The following is a 23666-nucleotide window of genomic DNA, read 5'->3' on the forward strand; positions in this document are numbered from 1 at the left end:
TCGGGCATACCGATCCTAGCATGGAAAAACCACCCCGAGTCACGCTCGGGGATACCACCAAGGAGGTTAAATAATGCAGGGATCAATGGTAGTCGCACCTCCACTGGGAAAGTAATTATCCACAAACCACACCAAGGGTAAGGAAACATCCAAAACTCAAAAAGATCCAAGGGTAAATATTGCGTTCATCAGCAGAAGGAAACCCAAAATGCAGAGAGGAAACACAATAGTGAAGCCCGTATGTGAAAGCAACACGCAATTCATTGTAATGTACTTACAAACAAAACGGGTTAACAGGCATCAAAAACATAGAAGGTTCCATGGAGTATAGCGTACATGTGTCATATGTATTTCACCATTATATTTAGTTGTTTTGCTTCAGTTCAGCTTTACATTAACCTGTCATATAACTGGGAAATGTTAAGCCTTGTACGCACGAGCAGAATTTCTGACTGAAAAAGTCAGACTGGAGCTTTGCATCGGATATTCCGTTCTTATGTATGCCCCATCAGACTTTTTTCGTTGGAAATTCTGACGGAATTAGATAGAGAACATGTTCTCAATTTGATTTAAATATAAGCCTCTTAGTGTAAATAGTAAACACAAAATTAAAGTACCATCATCCTAAGGACCAGCCAACCGGATCACCGAGGTCTATTCCACCTCGGTGATCCGGTTGGCTGGTCGTACAATTTGTCCACCATTTTATACCGCTGTTTTTGATGTATTTTATAATTATGTGTGTCTCCTGTTTTTTGATACTATGTTAAATAAACTGATTTATATCTTTTATCCTTACTACATTTCCATTCTACTTTTTTCTTATCTAGTACCAGTATAGTCCCCCATCCCCTATTTGTTTTTGGTCTTTTGGGCATCTGGGGTCCCTCTAGCCCTTATTCATGTTCTCAATTTGATTGGAAAAAAATTTGATTGGAAATTACGATCATCTGTATGCTTTTCCGATGGTATAAACACCACGCATGCTCAGAAACAATTTTACGCATGCTCGGAAGCATTGAACTTAATTTTCTCAGCTCGCCGTAGTGTTTTACGTCACCGCGTTCTTGACAGTCGGATTTTAGTGTGACCGTGTGTATGCAAGACAGCTTGAGCAGAATTCCTTTAGAAAAAACGTCACAGTTTATTCAGACGGGAAAACCGGTCGTGTGTACAGGGCATAAAGGTTATCTCTAGGTGAAACAGTTTTATTTTTGATAGCTTGGGGGAAGGTTTGACCCTTTGTCGAATTGCTGGTTAACCACTGCTGATAAAACTCATTTTTAACTGTTACTTCTCAACTAAAAAGTTTACTCAAGGTTGCTTCAGCAAAGAAAGTGTTAGAAATACATTTTATGAAAGTGTATGTATGCCTCAGATGTTATTATTATCCAGTACTCCCTTTGATAAAATTCCTATGGGAAAACCGACACTGAAAATTGATGGTGTTGAAGGCAACCTAAGCTAGATCTAAGACCGCAGTATCACATTCTTTAGTCAGCAAAATATTCTCTGTTGGAGTTAATTAGATATTAAATTATTCACAAGGACATTGTAGGATGCAGGTCACTCTGTTACAAGTTTTTTGAAAACTAGAAAAAAAAAAGAGTAGCACTGAAGGAATTTCATTAGGTGATGCAGGTCATTGAAAGTAGCAGCAACAAATAAAGACAAATTAGAGTACAATTTCTGATGTTCCTCTGAAGTATGTTACAAGATTTTGTCTGAAAAAAAGCAACCTTAGTCTGGTAGGGCCACAAAGATCTTTTTATATATGACAGATTATAATATTGACCTGCAAATGCACTGGATTCCCCCTCCAAATCAGCCTATCTCAACCAGGCATCTGTGGAACCTTCAGAATTGTTAAGGGTTCATTGATCAATTACCGGTAACAGTTTCTGCCTCTGAGGCCCCGTACACACGACCAGTTTCCTCGGCAGAATTCAGCTTCCGACCGAGTTTCTGGCTGAATTCTGCCGAGAAACCCGGCCGTGTGTACACTTTCGGCCGAGGAAGCCGACGAGGACCTCGGCGAGGAAATAGAGAACATGTTCTCTATTTCCTCGTTGTTCTATGGGAGCTCTCGTCCCGCCGAGCTCCTCGGCGGCTTCAGTGCTGAACTGGCCGAGGAACTCGATGTGTTTTTTCACGTCGAGTTCCTCGGCCGTGTGTACGAGGCCTCAGATAGGTAACCACTGACACCAATGATCTTTTTAGCTATTGATAGCAGAGTCATTTTTCCACCCTGAAGCCCCATACACACTACCAGTTTTCCTGCAGGTTTTCTCTTCAGGTTTACCAAGACCATCTAATATGTTGGTCAAACCTCAAGGGTTTTAATTTTTATGCAATCAGGCAGGCCCTTGCATGACATGGTTTTGGTAAACCTGAAGAGAAAACCTTCAGGAAAACTGATAGCGTGTTTGGGGCTTAAGAACTGGGGGCCAGATTCACAAAAGAGATACGACGGCGTATCTCCTGATACGGCGTCGTATCTCTGTGATCCGCCCGTCCTAACTATGCGCCTGATTCATAGAATCAGGTTACGCATAGATCTCACAAAGATCCGACAGCTGTAATTGACTTACACCGTCGGATCTTAGGATGCAATTCTAGGCTGGCCGCTAGGTGGCGAGGCCATTGTGGTCGGCGTAGAATATGCAAATGACTAGTTACGGCGATTCACGAACGTCCGTGCTGCCCGTCGATCTAAATGTACGTTGTTTCCGTCGAGATACGCGTTGTAAAATTAGGGCTACCTCCTAGGTGTCCTAAGCAATGTTAAGTATGGCCGTCGTTCCCGCGTCGAAATTTAAAATAACACGTCGTTTGCGTAAGTCGTCCGTGAATGGCGATGGACACCATTTACGTTTACGTCTAAACAAATGACGTCCATGCGACGTCATTTAGCGCAATGCACGTCGGGTAATTTACCCGACGGAGCATGCGCAGTACGTTCGGCGCGGAGACGCGCCTAATTTAAATGGTGCCCACCCCATTTGAATTAGGCGGGCTTGCGCCGAGCGCATTTACGTTACACCGCCGCAAGTTTACAGGTAAGAGCTTTGTGAATCAGGCACTTACGCTGTAAACCTGCGGCGGTGTAACGTAAATCAGATACGTTACGCTGCCGCGGAGCAACGTAAATGTACCTGAATCTGGCCCAATAATTCTTCTCACTGGCCACCAATGTTAGATGCATTCTTCCCACTGACCACCAGTGTAATGGGGCCCTTCCTCCACTGACCACCAGTGTAAAGGGTCATTCTCCCAGTGATCACAAGGGTAATAGGGTCCTTCCTCCATTAACCACCAATGTAAGAGGGCACTACACAATGCTACACAAGGCTACCAATTTAGGGAGGTACTGTACTGACAATGAACTATCAGTGAGGTTCTTCTACTCTGACCACCAATGTAAAAATATACTACACTGACCACTAATGTAATGGGGACACTACACTGACAACTAATTTAAGGAAGCACTATACTGAAAACCAATGTAAGAGGGCATTTCACTGACTTCTAGTGAAAGGGGGTCCTACACTGACCACCAGATTCTATGTGCAGCAGTTTTGGTAAATCTCGACCCTTTTTGTGCAGTGTAAGTGAACACTATACTGACCACCAATGCAAAGTAGCATTTAGCTGACCACCAGAAATCTATACAGTAGAAGTAGTTGCCACTAGGAGAATATGCCTAGGACACTTTGGGGGTGTTTGCTTGCAGATTACAAACACTCTCACAGTGTGAACATAGGGGTTAAAGGCATGCATTTTTCTTCTGCTTTTTTTGAACTGAACAAAAGAGGATCAGTGTGAAAACAGCCTTAATGCACTGGTATAGGTATAGAAATTATTAGCTGGGGTTTCCTGGGACCTGAAAGTTATTTCAAGGGTTCCAACATGTTAAAGGGTTGAGAAAGGCAGCTCTAGAGCTACTGTGAATAATTAATATGCAAAACTGGTCTGAGAAAATTTGTCACCTGTGGATTATTGTTTTGCACACACAGTAAGTCAGCAATTAGAATGACATATTTCTGCCACTTGTCAGTTTCTGCATTAACGTTTTACTGTTTTAACTATTTCACTCTGGGCATGGCCATACTGAAAATGTCTCTGCAGCATCCAGGCACAGAGCAGCACATCCGAGCAGCCACCATCCACTTTTTTTCATGTAGCCGATTGTCCTTTATTTATATGTGGACACAAAAGTGTCCACATTTAAATAAAATATTATTGACGCATCAATGGCAGCATGTATCAGTGAGTTTACAAAAGGGGGGCCTTGGCAGCAATTCCCATCACGGAAATTTCCATCATACATTGCTGCCCCACTAATTTCAGTTACTGACAATGTGTTCCCATGTGAACTTATCCTTAAAGTGGAAGTTCACCCAAAACCTAACTCTAAATCTACTTGCAGCCACATCCTAAAACTAATATATTTAGCCCTGTAAAGAAGAAGTCTCTATACGTACCTCTTCTGAAGGTGATGTGGTCTGGTCTCCAGTGGCGGATGCTGTGTACAGGAGAGAACCGACAACGGCTGGAAATAATGCCTGGGAAGTGACGTCACCCATAGACTTACTATGAGGCCCCGTACACACGACCGAGTTTCTCGGCAGAATTCAGCCAGAAACTCGATCGAAGCTGGATTCTGCCGAGAAACCCGGCGTGTGTACACTTTCGGCCAAGGAAGCCGACGAGTTCCTCGTCGAGCCAAATAGAGAACATGTTCTCTATTTCTTCGTTGTTCAATGAGGAAAGTTGGCTCGCCGAGAACCTCTGCAGGTTCACACAGAACTCGACGAGCAAAACGATGATTTTTGCCCGTCGAGTTCCTCGGATGTGTGTACGGGGCCTTAGGCTTTCGTTGTCGGCTGTCTCTCCTACACACTCCCACACACTGAAGCCACCACTGATAGCTCAGCCTGGGACTGAAACAAAGCAGCTGCAGAACAGGCAGGTATAGCAATTCTTTCTTTACAGGGCTAGATAGATTAGTTTTAGAATATGGCTGCAAGTAGGTTTAGAGTTAGTTTAGTGTTGGCTGAACTTCTGCTTTAAACCTTTTCAATTCCAATGAGTGTGGGGAGTAGAGGGGGCTTTGCATTTTGAAAACAACTTGAACAACTTGAGTGCTTCTGCTGTGAAGTTTGAGAATCAATTTTTCCACAGTACCTACAGCTACAGATGGCAGTGAGGGTTTGTTTTAAAGGATATTTACTGGTTATTTGGAAAATGTTAACACTTGAATGTCCATAGCCTGGACACAAGATGACAAAGTAAAACCAAGCTCCCAACTGTCCCAAATTCAGAGGTAACTGTCCCTCTTTTGAAGTAAAGTCCCTCTTTCTCTCATTTTGAAAATGCACTATTCCTCTATCAAAGAAAGTGTTTTACAGTGCTCAATCTGTCATCCAATTTTTTAATTGGTATATTTACATATTTTAAAAGCCAGTAAAAAGGAGTAACAGTGGTAAAAGGTTTAAGCAATTTGTTTTTGTGTATTAATTCTTTGTGTATGGCAGGCGTGTGTCCTTGTCTACAGAATTTGGTGCAGCTGTGTATAGTAACCAATCAGCTACTTGGTTTTATTGGCAAATCTTAAAGTGGTTCTAGAGGCAGAAGGTTTTTTATCCTAATGAATTCTATGCATGAAAGTAAAAAACCTTCTGTGTGCAGCAGCCCCCCTCAGCCCCCCTAATATTTACCTAAGCCCCATTTTGATCCAGCGATGTTGCACATGAACCTCTGCTGTCAGGGACTCTCCCTCATCATTGGCTGAGACAGTAGCTGGCGAGAGAGGGGGCAAGGCCAAGCCACAGCTCCGTGTCTAAATGGGCTCACAGAGCAATGACTTGACTTAAGTGCCGTCATGGCAAACTTCTTGCGGTGAAGGCAGGAGGGAGGGGCCAGGAGCGCCGCTGAGAGACCCTAGAAGAGGAGGAGCCGGGCTGCTCTGTGCAAAACCACTGCACAGAGCAGGTAAGTATAACATAAGTAAGTAAGTAAAACAAGACTTTAAAGCGGGGGTTCACCCCAAAAAAAAATGTTTACATTAGATTCAGGCAAGTTGTTAGAAGCACAATCGGGTGTTTTTTTTTTTTAAAACCGTTGCCGTACATACCGTTTTATAGATGGATGTTCTCCGCGGCTTTCGGGTATAATCTGCGGGACTGGGCGTTCCTAATTGATTGACAGGCTTCCGACCGTCGCATACAGCGCATCACGAGTTGCCGAAAGAAGCCGAACGTCGGTGCGCAGGCGCCTTATAGAGCCGACTCGCAGTCCGACTTCTTTCGGCAACTCGTGACGCGCTGTATGCGACGGTCGGAAGCCTGTCAATCAATTAGGAACGCCCAGTCCCGCAGATTATACCCGGAAGCCGCGGAGAACATCTATCTATAAAACGGTATGTACGGCAACGATTTAAAAAAAAAACACCCGATTGTGATTCTAACAACTCGCCTGAATCTAATGTTAAAAAATTATTTTTTGAGTGAACCCCCACTTTAAACTAGCTCAAGTTAGTAGCTAATTGCAGCTGCACCATTTTCTATCTGCACCAGGTTTCGTAAATCTTCACCAAAGCTTGTACAAAAAGCATTGTCATTCAGGTGTGCATCATGCAGCATGTTGTCAGAAAACAGTCCTGGCTGTGTATAATCTTTTCTGATGTAAGCATGATTTACAACACAGGATAGCATACGCTTAACATTTACAAGTTAAAAAACTAGAACAATGCATTTTATAAAAAAAATACAAATAATAATTACCTGTCCAAATATTTTAATAATGCCCCCACTGTCTATAATGCAGTCTCAATCTGATCGCTATTTGCACTTTGTTCTGTTTTTACAGTAGAGCATTGCAGGCAAAAAATGAAAGCAAACATGATGGACATATTTATTTATGTATGAACATTTTGGTTATTTAATATGTATTATGCAGGTCAGCAATACATGTTTTTTTGATGTATGTTACTGTCAGATGTTTCCCCTATTTGCTTTGTAATGCTGTGCATGTTTGTCTTATCAGCTCTCTTGTGTGCTATAATACTATAAATCTAGCTCCCCCTTACATTAGTATGTACGGTTATATAATTTGTAAAGAGCGTAGGTATTTTTTTTCCCTCTGCTGCATAAATATTAATATATTTGCATGGTCTGATTTTAAGGAATTTATTTTACTTAATGACTGTAAATGGGATGAAAATGCAAATGCTCTTTGTTATTCCATTTGCGCAGCTCTTGCATGCCGCCTCCGTAAAGCACAAGAGCAAACCTCAGGGGTTTCTTCTAAATTGGAACTCTGGGTAGGCACTTGTCACTATGACTTACAGTAGCTGCTAAAAGTTACCTGGAGCTAATGCTTTGAGAGCACTAAGTCAAACGTACTATAGAAGGAAAATATTTCTGGAGAACACTTCCCAGTAGTGGGAAGATACTTCTTGTCAGCTCATACTGTGCAAGGAGAGGAAAGATTGAGCAAATGCTGGTAAATTTAGCTTTAGAGAACGGAAGCAAGTTCACCGTGGGCTTTGGTCTATGGATGCTTCCCTAAAGGAATCATTGGTTTTTGTAAACAATTTGTCAGAATGGAGTGAAGAGGTTTCTCATGAAGTCTCCTGAGGCTGCTTAATGTCACCATGCCTGACCCTAAATCTCTTTCTCTAGCACATTCGCCAATGTAAGCTAGAGATGCAAAATGAGCACAAGTAGGATATTCCAGTAAATTATGTACATTTCTTGGGAACACATCAGCACCGCTCTAAATATGATGTGTTAGGCTATCATGTCATGATTATGGATGACACTATATGCCAGTGATTCTCAGCTTGGAGTGGGTTTCAAATATTCAGAAAAACACTATATAGTCTAAAGAATAAACAATGAAATTCTAATATGCTTCTGGAATTGAGAGTATTGTTTTCCAGATGGTCAAGATTAGAAAAGACCAAATATTTTTAAGGGGACATCATCATGCGTTTATTTAATTTTAACCTTGAAAATGAAAGGGAATATCATGTGTTTTGTATTTAGTGGCTTGTATTCAAGATTAAAGTCATTTTTATTTGCTAAGGAAATATAAAATGTTGTAATGTTGCATATGAATAGTTATAGGAAAAGCAATAACACAACAGAACGGTACAGAGCAATAACACAGCAGAATATTGCAGAGCAATAACACAACAGAATATTGCAGAGTAATAACACAATAGAATAGTACGGAGTAATAACGCAACAGAATAATGCGGAGTAATAACGCACAGAATAATGCGGAGTAATAACGCAACAGAATAGTACGGAGTAATAACGCAACAGAATAATGCGGAGTAATAACGCAACAGAATAATGCGGAGTACTAATGCACAGAATAATGCGGAGTAATAACGCAACAGAATAGTACGGAGTAATAACGCAACAGAATAGTACGGAGTACTAATGCACAGAATAATGTGGAGTAATGACGCAACAGAATAGTACGGAGTAATAACGCAACAGAATAGTACGGAGTAATAACGCAACAGAATAATGCGGAGTACTAATGCACAGAATAATGCGGAGTAATAACACAACAGAATAGTACGGAGTAATAACGCAACAGAATAGTACGGAGTAATAACGTAACAGAATAGTATGAAGTAATAACGTAACAGAATAGTGTGAAGTAATAATATAACAGAATAGTACAGAGTAATAACACAACAGAATAGTGCAGAGTAATAACACAACAGAATAGTGCAGAGTAATAACACAACAGAATAGTGCAGAGTAATAACACAACAGAATAGTGCAGAGTAATAACGCAACACAGTAGTACAGAGTAATAACACAATGGAATAGTGCAGAGAAAAAACACAACCGAATAGTGCAGAGTAATAACACAACAGAATAGTACAGAGTAATAACACAATGGAATAGTGCGGAGTAATAACACAACAAAATAGTGCAGAGTAATAACACAACAGAATAGTGCAGAGTAATAACACAACATAATAGTGCAGAGTAATAACACAACAGAATAGTGCAGAGTAATAACACAACAAAATAGTGCAGAGTAATAACACAACAAAATAGTGCAGAGTACTAACACAACAGAATAGTGCAGAGTAATAACACAACAGCATAGTGCGGAGTAATAATAACACAACAGAATAGTGCAGAGTAATAAAAACACAACAATATAGTGTTAAATGTTGAATAATAAGGTGTAGGATGCCACAATCAGATTTCAGGGGTATCACATCAGGATAATAAAGTCATTTCTAAATGAATCTTATGACTGTCTTGTACCTATGCTGCCTTCTGTGCCTCCTGTTCTTATTCATACAGAGTTATGTTTTACTAATACTGGAGGTCTGTTACTGGTTAGATCACAAAATAAAAATAGAGGGAAAAATGACAAAGAAAATAAAACAAATGCAGCCACCACATCTAATGTGTGGTACAATTTAACAATAGGAATGAACAAATAATGAAACATTTACAAAAAACTTTGCAGTGAACATTTTCATTTCTATTTCCTTTAAGGGGTTAATGCATTCGAGTGGTCCAGTGGGGAGACATCGGCAGCTGGTGATGGTCTTGGAAGGAGAACTTTACCTCATCCCATTTGCTCTGCTAAAGGGCAGCTCATCCAACGAGTATCTTTATGAACGCTTCAGTCTGATTGCTGTTCCCTCCATCCGATCTCTGAACATAAATTCCAAGGTAAGAACCAAGTATATTTGATTTAGTTCTGTCTCCAAATTTATGATTCATACAGATGAGCAGCTCCAGGTTGATTTTATTTTCTGACAGTGCTAAAAGCAGAAGAAAAGTTCTAACTTTTTAAAGCAGAACTGTAGGCAAACAGCCCCGTCCCCATCAATAATAATTCAGGTATTTCTATAAAATCGAACACACTGTAATATGATAAATATAATCATTCAATAAAAATAACTTACAGAAAATGCCCTGCAGATCCAATCAGGGACTAGTTATTAGAAATCAATGGTAAACATCTGCTTCTCTGCTTATGTGTACCTCTGGTGTTATACACCAATGTCCCAATACTAATAAAGTTTACCTGGTTTTCTGAAAAATACAAATATGTCCACTTGCTCAGAGATTTCACAATAATGAGATTTGCAAAATTATTTTTTTTAATTATTGAGTATTTTTAAGGGGTCTATGGATTAACAAAATAATAATCAGATGAATGCCTCCCAAATTATGGTCGTATTTTGCCTAATATGTTGATTTCCTATACTCGTCAGCTTTATCTAGTGGCCACAATGTAGTGTTTGCCTGTTGGAGGTATTTCAGAAATTATGTATAATATGGTCACCAGATAGCTGACAATCATAGGAAATCAACATATTAGGCAAAATGTATCCAGATATACACTGATATAAATCAAGTAAAAATAAATAAATAATGAGACTGACTATGAAACATGCAGAATATAATTTGTCCTCGTCTAGATGCTGCATCATCCATGGAGTAGCAGGAATCTAAAATGTAGGTAGTATATACATGCTGCAATCTTCTGCTAGTCCATGCCAGTTTCCCACCAATGCGCCCACGTTAAAGCATGCTTTCTAGCCCTTTGCCACAGACATTTTTGGATATGCAGCTATAATGGTCTCTATACATAGAGATATCCATAGAAGTATTAGAAATGCCCTTAAGCTGGCCATAGATGGTTCGAATCTTAGCCGGTTCAGCAGGAACCAGCTAAGATTCGAACCAAGTATAGGCAGGCTTTATGTACTCAAGTTGATCGATCAATCAACTGGCCTGACGAACTTTGCATGCAATTATTGCTAGCAGCAATAATCACTGTGTTCTCCCAATGGGGATGACTCCCCCCCACATGGGAGAAACACAATGGCTCCATAGGAGGGATTTGCCTGTCAACCCTGTCTGTGGTTGCAGGAAAGACATTTACTCCATCTGTGGCTGGCCTTAGACTCTGTTACAGCTGCAGGGAAGAGGAAGAATAGTGATATTCAGCTGGTAGAGGCAAGTTCAGTGTTGCCAACCTACCAGATAGAAATTTACTGGCACGACACCCAAAATTTACTGGCGCAGCCACGTTTTTACTGGCATTTCACAAAAGTTACTAAATTAAATTTTTAGGTGCAAGTTTCAGTATTTAGGCTACAAATAGGCAAATAGCAATGTGATTTAAGGTAGATTTTAAGGTAAAAAAAACATATTTTTGTTATTTTCGATATAAGGGCAAATTATTTAGTCACATCACCCCCTGCCTCCATCCCCCTCTGCCACCAACACTGCCACCAACACTGCCCCTCTGCCCCTGCCTTTACCCCCCTCTGCAGGGCCACAATCTCCGCCTGCCTCCAATCTTCCTCTGCCTCCAATCTCCCCCAGGCCCCCTGCCTCCAATCACCCCCTGCCTCCATTGTCCCCTGCCTCCATCCTCCTCTGTGGTGCCACCAACAACCACTGTCTCCATCCCCCACCCTCTGCAGTGCCACCATCCCCCTCTGCAGTGCCACCAACACCTCCAATCACCCCCTGGCACTATCTCCCCCTGCCTCCAATCTCCCCCAGCCTCCATTTCCCCCTGCCTCCATCCCCCTCTGCGGTGCCACCGCAGCCACCATCACCCCCTGCCTCCAATCTCCATGCACATTTCCAAACCAAACCGATCTCGGCTATTTTTACTGGCACATTCCCACAACCACGGACATTTACGAACAGGGGAAAAAAGTGCCAGTTTTTACGAACTGTTCGTAAAAATGCGGACGGTTGGCAACACTGGGCAAGTTGATTATGTGACCCAAAGATAGGAGAATGTGTGGGAGGGCTTATTGCAAAGAATTCCCAGATCAAGATAAATTTGTCTGTTAAGCTGGCCATACACGGAGCGCATTTTCAGCCATGGATGGCCCTGTCAGCGCCCTCCCACCCGACATCCTTTAATGTGAAGATTAACGGCCCATACACACTATTCGATTTTCTGAAGATTTTTGTCTTCAGATTTACCAAAACTATATAATATGAGGTCAAAGAGTTTCAATTTGTATGCAATCAGGTAGACCCTTGCACTACATGGTTTTGGTAAATCTGAAGACAAAAACCTGCAGAAAATCGAATAGTGTGTATAGGGTCTCAAGGAGACAGGCACACAATAATTCAATTAGATGCAACCACTGTTTAAGTATTCTAAAAGCTCTGAGTTCCAGCTATAAGAATACATAGCTGGCAAGAGAGATTCCTTCATCAACAGTTTATTAGATGGGGAAATTGATGTGGGACTGAACGAGAGAAATCTTACAATGCATGGCCTTTATATATATATTCTGACTCAAGAATAAACATTGATGATTGGCATAGATTTATTTTATGGACATTAATAATTCAGAGTTCTCTGTGGCGTATGTCTATTTTACAGTCTCACTTACGGAAGAATGCTCCCTTATATTCAAGTTCTACCTCCATGGCTGCTGTTATTGGAAATCCGAAGCTTCCTCCATCAGTGATGGATAGATGGCTGTGGGGACCAATGCCCTCAGCAGAAGAGGAGGCCTACATGGTTTCTGAATTGTTGGGTTGTCAGCCTCTTGTTGGCTCTTTGGCCACGAAAGACAAGGTGATGAGCGCACTCACACAAGCTGAATGCGTACACTTTGCCACCCACATCTCATGGAAACTTGCAGCTTTAATACTAACTCCGAACAGCGAGAACAGCTCTGGAACAAATAAAAGCACCTTTGGAAACACCTACACCATTCCTGAGTCTTTACAGATGCAGGACGATGCCAGTGATGTTGAAAGCATATCAGACTGTCCACCCCTTCAGGAATTCCTCCTGACAGCCGCAGATGTCCTGGATCTCAGGCTTCCTGTAAAACTAGTGGTTCTTGGATCTTATCAGGAATCCAGCAACAAAGTTACAGCAGATGGAATTATTGGCTTGACGCGGGCCTTCTTGGCTGCCGGAGCTCAGTGCGTCCTTGTATCTCTGTGGCCTGTGCCTGTTGCAGCCTCAAAAATGTTTGTCCATGCTTTTTATTCGGCATTACTGAATGGAATGAAAGCAAGTGCATCCCTGTCTGAGGCAATGAAAACAGTACAGAGCAGTAAGCAATACTCACATCCATCAAACTGGGCAGGTATGATAATTACTTTGTGTCTGCATTGTACATCATTTTTATTAGATACAGCTGTTATCCGTGTCATTTGTAACTGAGCTTCGCTACTTGACATTACATTTGCAGTATATCTTAAATTGTCATCACCTCTTCCAAGTGCTACAGTGAAAAACTTGGGAGCTTAATATCTCTGACAGAATCTGATTATTATCTGAGAATATGTATGTTCAGAGACAGTACTTGAGTGATTTTCAAAAATACATAAGGGCTTTCCAGTCCCAAACTTACGCTGCTTTCATCTTTTAAGTATTCCTTTTGTCATCAGCATTCATATCCCTCTGAATTTTTTTTTTAATGAAAACATAACTTTTCATGTATATAAAAACATGTAACATTAGTAAGTCATTACTAATCACGAGAGGTCCTTACAGTAAACCTAATCTAAAGCCCCATACACACTATGGCCCCGTACACACGACCGAGTTTCTCGGCAGAATTCAGCCAGAAACTCGGTTCAGAGCTGAATTCTGCCGAGAAACCCGGCCGTGTGTACACTTTCGGCCGAGGAAGCCGACGAGGACCTCGGCGAGGAAATAGAGAACATGTTCTCTATTTCCTCGTTGTTCTATGGGAGAACTCGGCCCGCCGAGCTCCTTGGCGGCTCCAGGACTGAACACGCGGAGGAACTCGATGTGTTTGGCACGTCGAGTTCCTCGGCCGTGTGTATGGGGCTTATCAGTTTTCCTGCTGGTTTTCTCTTCAGGTTTACCAAAACCATGTAGTGCAAGGGCCTGCCTGATTGCATTCAAATTGAAATGCTTAAGGTTTGACCTCATATTAGATGGTTTTGGTAAACCTGAAGAGAAAACCATCAGGAAAACTGATAGTGTGTATGGGGCTTGAGAGGAATATATAGGCTACCATTCCTTACCATCCCAGTCCTAGCTGAAATGTTGACCCAATGACTTCAGCCCTTCTTGAGTTACTGATCTAGAACAAGCCTAGAACAAGAGCTCCAGATTTGCATACTTGTTCTTGAGCCATAACTCAGCAAGTATTTAAGTCACTGTTGAGAATTACAGACAGAAAACCAGACTTTTCAAAGGAGGAAAGCAATATAAGTCTGCATATTACTCTGGGTACAGGTTTCTTGGAACATTGCAAGGGCCTGTGGCAAAGGCAGCTTGTTACCTTAGGCTAAACTGTGTAAATATGCTCAACTATAATAGCATTTTTTCATTGTCTCATGTAATTGCAGAATTATTTTGATCCTGTTTAAAAAGACATTTAAAAAAGATTTGCATTTTCCCTTGGGAAATGTTTAGGGTGGTCATACCTGCTTAATTTCTTACTGATTACAATGGATGGAGAAACATCTGCCCATCTTTGAGCAAGCTATGCCCCCGGGACCTGACGGCATCCTCTTCTTAATTTAGCCAGAATGCGTTAGAGAGGCTCACGCAGTGATAACTCTGTTCCTATTAGTCCACAAAACAACTACAGTGGCATGTTCCAACAATTTGGAAGATTTCTTGTGTGATAACTATGACTTTTCCGTGGAAGTGTTTAGTAAGTGTGCCTCTATGTAAATTGATTGTTGCAAGTGTCAGTGGAGTCATCTGAACCAAACGGGTCTTTGTCAAAGGATGTATTCACCTGTTTTAGGAAACTTTAAGCTAAAAGAAAGAGAAAACTGCAACTTTATTGGTGCAATTCTTTAGGCATGTTTATATTTTTTAACCCCTTTACCCCAATGAGAGCCAATGCTTTAAATTGGAAGTGATGCCCAAAGTAGGCAGGGCTCCCAATCATGCAGCCCTGTGATAAGCTGCACAGTGCTGATGGCATCATGAGTCCATCCTACCAACTCCTGGTTGAGTGATGACAGATCAGTAACAGTTCTATGGGAGCCAATGGAGCACACCCAAGAAAAAGACAGCATCATGAATATTGGGCATTAAAGCCGATCAAGCCCATATACTGGTAAAGCTGTTGTATAGTGGCTGTGCTGTTGAACTTTTGCAAGCAAAGTGCACAGGACTTTTCATCAGTATTGCCTGTAGACTGCAGCTGGTCCTTTCCCCATTACTGACTTACCTTGCCTATCTCCACACTGTGTCTTTCTGTGGCAATGGCATATTTGGTAGAGGAGCAGGGCTTTGCTTTTTCATGTCAGAGCTGCTCCTCTAATGACTGGTAATATCTGGTGGCATAATATTCAAGAAGCTTCAGGAAAAGTAGTGGAATCACAGATCCTCAGAATGAATGAAGAAGAAACAGTGAAATCCTTCACCAGCATATCCCCAGGTACAATCTTCTATCCAGCAAGGAGAACAGTGAGCAGTGCAATAGTGACATCACCAAATTTCAGGCAAGCAGTCAGAGACACAGTGCACGATCTCAACCTGCAGATATACAACTATATGGCTACTGAACAGGAGTACCTAGGTACACGCACAACCCAGAAAGTGCACTGGTATTTTTCAAGAGGGATTGAAAACATAATTAACAGATTCATAGCAAACTTCACCTTTTGAGTTTGTGCCCACTTTAAAGTGTCCATACATGACGTGTTTATAGGTAATATTAGAACAACGCCTAACTGAGCAATCGATGGCTTGATCAGTATCCATGCTGATCAAGCCATCCAGAAACCTGACAGAATATAGGTAAGAAGATATTAAGTAGGTTCTTTTTTTTCTTGTTCAATGTTTTTATTGAGGTTTACATAAGAAAGACAGAAAAGTATGTAGGCTTATACATGGGAAACATTCATATCATACATAAGTATATATATCAATGAGTAAACAAGAAGAATCAGATCTGATAACAATACTTATAACAAAGTAAATGAAAGAACTGGAATTAGAACCCCTCATTTGTCAGCGTATCCAATGAATCGTGCCTCCAGACCACCCATTAGTATGTTCTTTTTTATTGCTTTGACTACGTTATTCTCATAAGGTTTACTATGACTGGTATGGATAATAAGGACATATATTTAACAATATTAAAGTATATTAATGCACACACATGGAATTAAATATTGTAGGAGTCTGAAACAATAGCCGTGGCTTTCAGGCACTCAGCTGTCATTACAACGATGGGCCAATCTTGTTATTACTGTGGTGATTTGCGCATCTTGACCTATTGCTACTACATGTTAGCCAAGTCTAGAGGTGATGTTTTATGGGCATTTTAGAAAGCTGCATTCTTCCCTTTTTATTATATATCAATACTGACACTCAAGGAAAATCCAGTTTCCCTGTCTGACTTTCCAAACATTTCTGTAATGCAGAGCTCTGCAGAGCTGACATCAGCCTAAGATGCAGATATTGCTCATCGCTCAAACTGGTCTCACAGAGAAGTGCTGCTGTGATTTACATGCAGCCATTTACATCATCACGTCTACTGCAAATAGGCTAATAGATAAATAGAAAAGCTATATAGATCTCCTATACTGGAGGACGTAATGAGCATGTACCCATGTGTTAACATGTTAGGTATGTTGACTTTGTTAGGTTCACTTTTTTCAGTAACTCCAGTTTGTTTGCTATTCTATACAGGCATACCCCACTTTTAAGTACACAATGGGGTTTATTTACTAAAGCTGGAAAGTGCAAAATCAGGCTCACTTCTGCATAAAAACCAATGAGCTTCTAACCCCAGCTTGTGCAATTAAGCTTTGGTAATAAAATCTGGAATCTCACTGGTTTCTATGCAGAAATGAGCCTGATTTGGCACTTTCCAGCTAGTAAATAAACCCAATTGTGTACTTACAATTGGGGTATGCCTGTATAGATTGGGGAAGGGTTAAAAACTTTAATAGATGTCTTTTCACTCACACTCAATGGCAAGGTTTCTTCAGACAGGAAATGATGGGGAATCTCTCAAACAGGGACACAGACAACAATAAAACCAGAGGTCAGAACCTGGCAGGCTCAGAGATAACCGTGCCCCTCATTTATTGTCCTAGTCTTACTGTTTTTTTTTTTTTTAATAAAGCGGGACAGTTCAAAATTAGGCTCACTTCTGTATAGAAACCAATCAGCTTCTAACCTCAGCTTGTTTAATTAATCTTTGGTAATAAAAAAACCCTTGAAGTTGATTGGTTTATATGCAGAAGTGAGCCTTATTTTGAACTCTCCAGCTTTAGTAAATAAATCCCATTGGAACACTCGATGGACCTAACTTTTCCCTAATTTATTTAAAAAAAAATACAAGGGCTGGAGATATGATCAATTATCCCAAATTCTTAATAAATATATATATATATATATATATATATATATATATATATATATATATATATATATATATATATATATAAAACCAGAGAATGACATGGATGTGATGTAAATTAGATTGTAATAAAGCCATCACTCACAGCTGTGTCTGCTGAATGCTTTTAAGCCTACTACGGAATGCTCTAATAATGCTCTAATAATTCCATGCATGCATAGTCTACAATTACATCATTACATCGAACAAAAATTTAGATATTTCCCCGTGATCAAAGTTCAGGCAGCTGTGCAAACATATGAGGGAACAAGACAAGTGTTGAACACTGTGTACTCAGTCGATTTTTTCACAAAGAAATAAATAAAATGAGGTCTCTGCAATATAGAATACACAGAGGAAATAGATCACATAGACAATTGGCAAGTATCGAATTGCTGAAGACAAATTAAATGAGAGACCTAAACACAGACTGTTCACAGGAATAACTGCGAAATAAAATAGCAAAACCCATATAGTCGGTTGAGAAACGATGAAAAACCTAAGCCAAAAGCATTCCATGCTGTTTCAAATATAGGGATATGTGGAACTTAGTAGTATCCTTCAGCTGACCACACAATAACAATTCTACATTCAATGACTGGAGAAATGTCATTTAAAAGTAATTTTTTTTTTCTAAATTTTAATGTAAAAAGCAATTTCCAGGACAAAAACTACATATTCTGTTAGAAACAAGAAACATTTTATATCCTGCTCCTTTGAATTTTCTCATCACTTGAAAATTAAGGTCATTTTAACCCCACCAACATTTAGAAAATCAAACGAACGTTCTTAAAACGAAAAATTTCTAATAAAATTCTGCAAGTGTATGGTCATCTTTAGACATGGCATGTCACAAATGAGTATATGGCCCTACGGTCTAAATATATGTGACCTTAAAGGGGTTGTAAAGGTTAAAAAAAAAATCCCTAAATAGCTTCCTTTACCTTAGTGCAGTCCTCCTTCACTTACCTCATCCTTCCATTTTGTTTTTAAATGTCCTTATTTCTTCTGAGAAATCCTCACTTCCTGTTCTTCTGTCTGTAACTCCACACAGTAATGCAACACTTTCTCCCTGGTGTGGAGAAAGCCTCTTGAGAGGGGAGGGGGCGAGCAGGCAAGTCAGGACACTCTCTACTTTGCAGATAGAGAAAGGAGCTGTGTGTTAGTGGGCGTCCTGACTCTCCTGCTCGCCCCTTCCCCCTTCAAGAGGCTTTCTCCACACCAGGGAGAAAGCCTCGCATTACTGTGTGGAGTTACAGACAGGAAGTAAGCATTTCTCAGAAGGAATAAGGACATTTAAAAGCAAAATGGAAGGATGAGGTAAGTGAAGGAGGACTGCACTAAGGTAAAGGAAGCTATTTAGGGATTTTTTTTTTACCTTTACAACCCCTTTAACACATAAGGCTTACTGTTTAAAATCATGTAGGAGCTGTAGCTAAAGGACATCAAGTAGAATAATCTGCCTGCCAGATACCCCACTTTTTTCAGACACCTTCTGTGATCACAGATTAGTTTCTTATATGGGAGTGTTTTATAACCCTCCGTTTTCTATTGTTGTAAGGCAAGCACCCCAAATTTGAGCCTTTAATATAGGTGAAATGCCCTAGATATATTAGTAACTATGTTTGTGTAATTTTATAGAGTAGAGTAGAGGCTAAGAACGCTTAAGCAAAGAATCTGGACTGTAACATAATACAGAAAGTTCAGCAAATTAAATTATTGATCGGAATGCTTTCAAGCTGAGAAATTCTTGCTTATTGCCTCTCATAAGTTAACTGAAACATAATGAGACTGAAAAGGTTCTAATCAATATTTCAGAGTAACCTGTTTATTAACTGGAAAATTAAACGATTATCACACATGGGGCACTGAAAGAAAGGATATAACAAATAGACTCTTTATGTTTCTGTGTTTATAATTACAAATAAACATAATAAAGAGTTATAGAGATCCTTATCAATGTCTATTAGTGAGGTTTTATAGTCTTTGATGTCTAAGGCGATTGAATGCTCCAATTTGATCTAAATTAAATTATTTATACAGTGTACAGTGAATTTTAGGTTATACAGAGAAAGTGCCTGAAAATAATATTAAAGGTTCAATAGAATGAAACTGATATTTCAGTTATGAGTGCACCGATTGCCCATTGCAACACTGTGCTCATACTCTAGGCTGCACAATATGACTGCTTAGTAAATCTTGGTTTCAAAAAGAACTTATGTATTGCTCTGTATCCCTTAGCATAAACAGAGCAATAGATGATTGTGTTTTTTGTTTGTTTTTTCAAACCAAAGTTTATAGAGCAGTTACATTTTGATATTTTTTTGTATATTAGTGTGTTTTTGAGAGGTAGATTATACCTCTGTACACTTCTGCTTACACTTTAGTACATATTATTCATAGCTGACCAACTTTAGATTTCTGAATAGCCCATGGATGTCTTGTGGATGCTGGTGGCAAAGTCTTGCATCTTCTGCTGTCATAGGGGTTGATTTACTAAATCTGGAGAGCACAAAATATGGTGCAGCTGTGCATGGTAACCAATCAGCTTCTAGGGGCCCTTTCACACCTACGGACAAACGGTCCGTTTATTAAAAGTCCGTTTACGGACTTGTAATGTATCCCTATGGGATTGCAGACGTTAGCGGATGATGCAAAAGATCCGCTTTTGCCTACGGAAGAAAACCCTATTTTTCTTCCGTCCGGCGGAACAGATCGGATGAATACGGGCACACGGTCCGTATTCATACGATTCCCCATAGGGGAGAGCGGAGGAGAGACAGGGCGGTCTCTGCACTGTGTACGGGGACCGCCCTGTCCGCCGACAGCTCAGCAGGGATTTACGGAGGAATCCCCGCTGAGCCAAACGGGCTAACGGAGCGGATCAATACGGATCCGCTCCGTGTGAAAGAGCCCTAACTGTAGCTTGTTCAATTAAGCTTTGACAATAAAACCTGGAAGCTGATTGGTTTCTATGCAGAGTTGCACCAGATATTGCACTCTCCAGTTTTAGAAAATTAACCCCATGGTGTCATAGTAGTAGTTCCACTCATTTTGCTGCATACAAAAAGCCTACTTTTACAGTTTTCTCACAATGGCCCCAATGGCTGGGTGAATCAAGCATTTGAAGTACGGAAATCTTGCCACTGGAATCCCTGAGAACTAGACCAAACAAGTGGGTTTCTGGGTTTGCTGAAATAGCGGTTCTGGTGCACAGATCCTTTAAACATCTTGACTGAACTTAAAAAAATGAAGATTTTCTATCTTATAGGGGGCAGTTAATTGCACCTATGCAGTACATGTTATCTTAAATTCCTCCTGTGCCAAGAACCTCAAAGCTGTATATCTGCAGTGTGAGATTACTTAGGGCAGTGCTTCCTCTGACTGCTAGTCCTAAAATATTTGATGTAAGATTTGATGTCACATTTGTACTGCTTTCTGTTCTTCTTGCTGGTACCTGTAAGTGGGTCCTGGTGTTGCAGTTCAAGGTTCAACCTGCTCCTGCCTCATCCACTATGGTAATCTGCACTTACTCCGCTTCTGCTAATTCTTAAATAGTACGGCCAGTCATCAGATCACCAGTCAATGAGTGGGGCGTAGACTATGCTTAGAAACACACATCTGACCTGACTGATATGCGTTGCAGTTATGATTATAATTAATTATGATAATGTTGTACAGGATATATGCTTATTGGAAGCGATGTAAAGCTGAACAGTCCCTCATCACTCATCGGTCAAGCCTTATCTGAGATCCTCCAGAACCCTGACCGTGCAAGAGATGCTCTTAGAGTTTTGTTGCATCTGGTAAGATTTATTCACTTAAAATGGTTTTACATTATGTAATAGCTTTTTTTGTTGTTGTTTTTTACTCAAAAGAGTTAAAGTGGATCACTACTTCAGACTGTTGTGTTTTTGTCATGCAGCACTTCTGCCCTCTTATGCCTCGTTTCCACTGAGCGGATCGGTTCGGTACGGTTCGGTTCGCTATTTTGGGTGTTTCCATTATGAAAGTGTGCCATAAAACCGAACCCTACCGGACCATTCTGGGTCCTGCTTCAGATGTGGGGCCATAGAAAATGGAACGGTTCCATTAGGGCGGAGATGCAATACATTCCACTGATTGGTGAACGTGCTAGGCATTTTTTCTAAATCCTGTATGGTCCCGACGGTCCGATTTGCAGTGGAAACGCTCACGAGAATAGACCGGTCCGTTCGAAACCGTTCCAAATCTACTGACCCGAACCGTTCAGTTCAGTGGAAACAAGGCATTAGACTCTACCTTGCTATTTGTGTTGCCTTAGCAACTTAAGGTGTCCAAAAACTGTAGATAATGGTCAAACTTTCAGGCATGATCAGACTAACCCTCAGGCACTGGAGTTACTTCAATAACATAAATACAGAAAGGCTTAGCTTGACCAAGCTTTTATATTTATAATATTTAGTGACAGAAAAGATTCCCATCAGGAGGAAACACTGGTGATTAGACAACGTTTCCAAGCTATCGTTATTTTCCCAAAGATAGTGGTATCTGTGTGGCAGATATAGGTATACAACTGTTTTTTTTTTAAAGATTGGGCAACAGTAATGACATGCCTATAGGTACCTTTAGGCTATTTAACGATTTTGAACAGATATGCTGCATGAGACCAGAGATCACAATTCCCAGTCTTTTCAAACTAATGGTGCTGTAGATTGGGCTGTACCCTTGAGGTTCTATTCTATACGCTAAGAGTACAAGGTCAAACCAGAAAAGCATATTATTTTTTTCTTTTAGAATATATAGATTTTTTTTTTTTTTGGAAGACAATAGTACCAAAATAAAGCTTTTTTGTCCCTCGGGCATAAGCATGAACCTTAATGCAGACCACCTCTACAAAAAGATGGTGGTGTCTTTACCAATCAACAGCCACGTTATGCAGGAATTTTGGGGTCACAACTAGGATTTATATGTTGAAATCAATATAAACTATTAAATACGGAAAAGGTTTTTTTTTTTTTTTTTTTTTTTTTGCATATATGTCTTTATTATTTTATTTTTAAAGTACAACTAAGTCACAACAGTTATGCCATAGATCACAGGTGTCAAACTGGCGACCCTCCAGCTGTTGAGGAACTACAAGTCCCATGAGGCATTGCAAGGCTTAAAATTTACAAGCATGATGGAAATTGTAGTTCTGCAACAGCTGGAGGGCTGCCAGTTTGACACCCCTGCCATAGATAAACAGTTAGTAGTTTACAGTGCTGGAGTGTATGCACCACTGTTCCTGGGACAGGTTTTCTTGAAAAATGGGGTGAAGTTCTTTTTGAACTGTCATTATACAACCAGCAACATAGGTTTTTTACTAGCTGTTGTGTTAATCATTGTGCATCATTTCTTTATTGTTGCGTAGGTGGAGAAGTCCTTGCAGAGGATTCAGAATGGACAGCGAAACTCCATGTACACCTCCCAGCAGAGTGTGGAAAATAAAGTAGGGGGAGTACAAGGCTGGCAGTCCCTTCTGACAGCTGTAGGGTTTCGCCTTGACCCACCAGCAAGTGGTCTCCCAGCAGCAGTCTTTTTCCCCACATCTGACCCCGGTGACCGTCTACAACAGTGTAGTACAACCATACAGTCCCTCTTGGGTAAGGATTTTCTGTTGTAAACAATGTGCTTTTCAAAACAATACACATGAGATCACGTGAATTCAGCAAAATAAAGCATACGGCTAGACTTAGGGGTTTATTTACTAAAATGGGCAAGTGCGAAATCTGGTGCAGCTCTGCGTAGAAACCATTCAGCTTCCAGGGTTTGTTTTGTCAAAGCTTAGTTGAACAAGCTGATTGGCTACTGTACAGCTGCACCAGATTTTGCACTCTCCAGCTATAGCAAATCAACCCCTTAGGCCCCTTTCACATGTACGGATCCCGTGAGGATCCATACATGTCTCATCCGCTTGCTCGCTCAGATGACGGGACGGGACGGTCCCCGTCTGTCCGTGTTTACCCAATCCGCTCTGCAGACGGATGGAAAAATAGGATTTTGCTCCGTCTGCAAAATCGGACCATAGCGGGGACCAATGAGATCGGGTGTCAGTGGATGTTCATCTGCTAACACCCGCTATCCCATAGGGATACATGTATGTCTGTATTTCATCCGAAAACGGGTGGATGAAATACGGACATACTGTCTGCTGGTGTGAAAGGGCCCATAGTCTATTACATTTTAATTAAGTGTGTTAATTACCAGCAAAAGCTAAGAAATAAGTGTTAATTGAAGCAGCATAAGC

General features: G+C 40.6%; 1 protein-coding gene across 2 annotated transcripts in view; it reads left to right on the forward strand.

Annotated features, from left to right (window-relative positions):
* The window catches only part of TTC28 (tetratricopeptide repeat domain 28), a 636155-nt gene that overhangs the window by 599361 nt on the left and 13128 nt on the right, over positions 1 to 23666 (forward strand). For both annotated transcript variants that reach the window (XM_040350766.1, XM_040350776.1), the window contains exons 14-17: positions 9543 to 9722; positions 12418 to 13138; positions 21080 to 21204; positions 22791 to 23022. In XM_040350766.1, coding sequence (XP_040206700.1) covers positions 9543 to 9722; positions 12418 to 13138; positions 21080 to 21204; positions 22791 to 23022 — 1258 coding nt within the window. The remainder of the gene's footprint in view (positions 1 to 9542; positions 9723 to 12417; positions 13139 to 21079; positions 21205 to 22790; positions 23023 to 23666) is intronic.

This window comes from Rana temporaria, chromosome 1, assembly GCF_905171775.1.
Source record: "Rana temporaria chromosome 1, aRanTem1.1, whole genome shotgun sequence".
In the NCBI taxonomy this organism is placed as follows: Eukaryota; Metazoa; Chordata; class Amphibia; order Anura; family Ranidae; genus Rana; species Rana temporaria.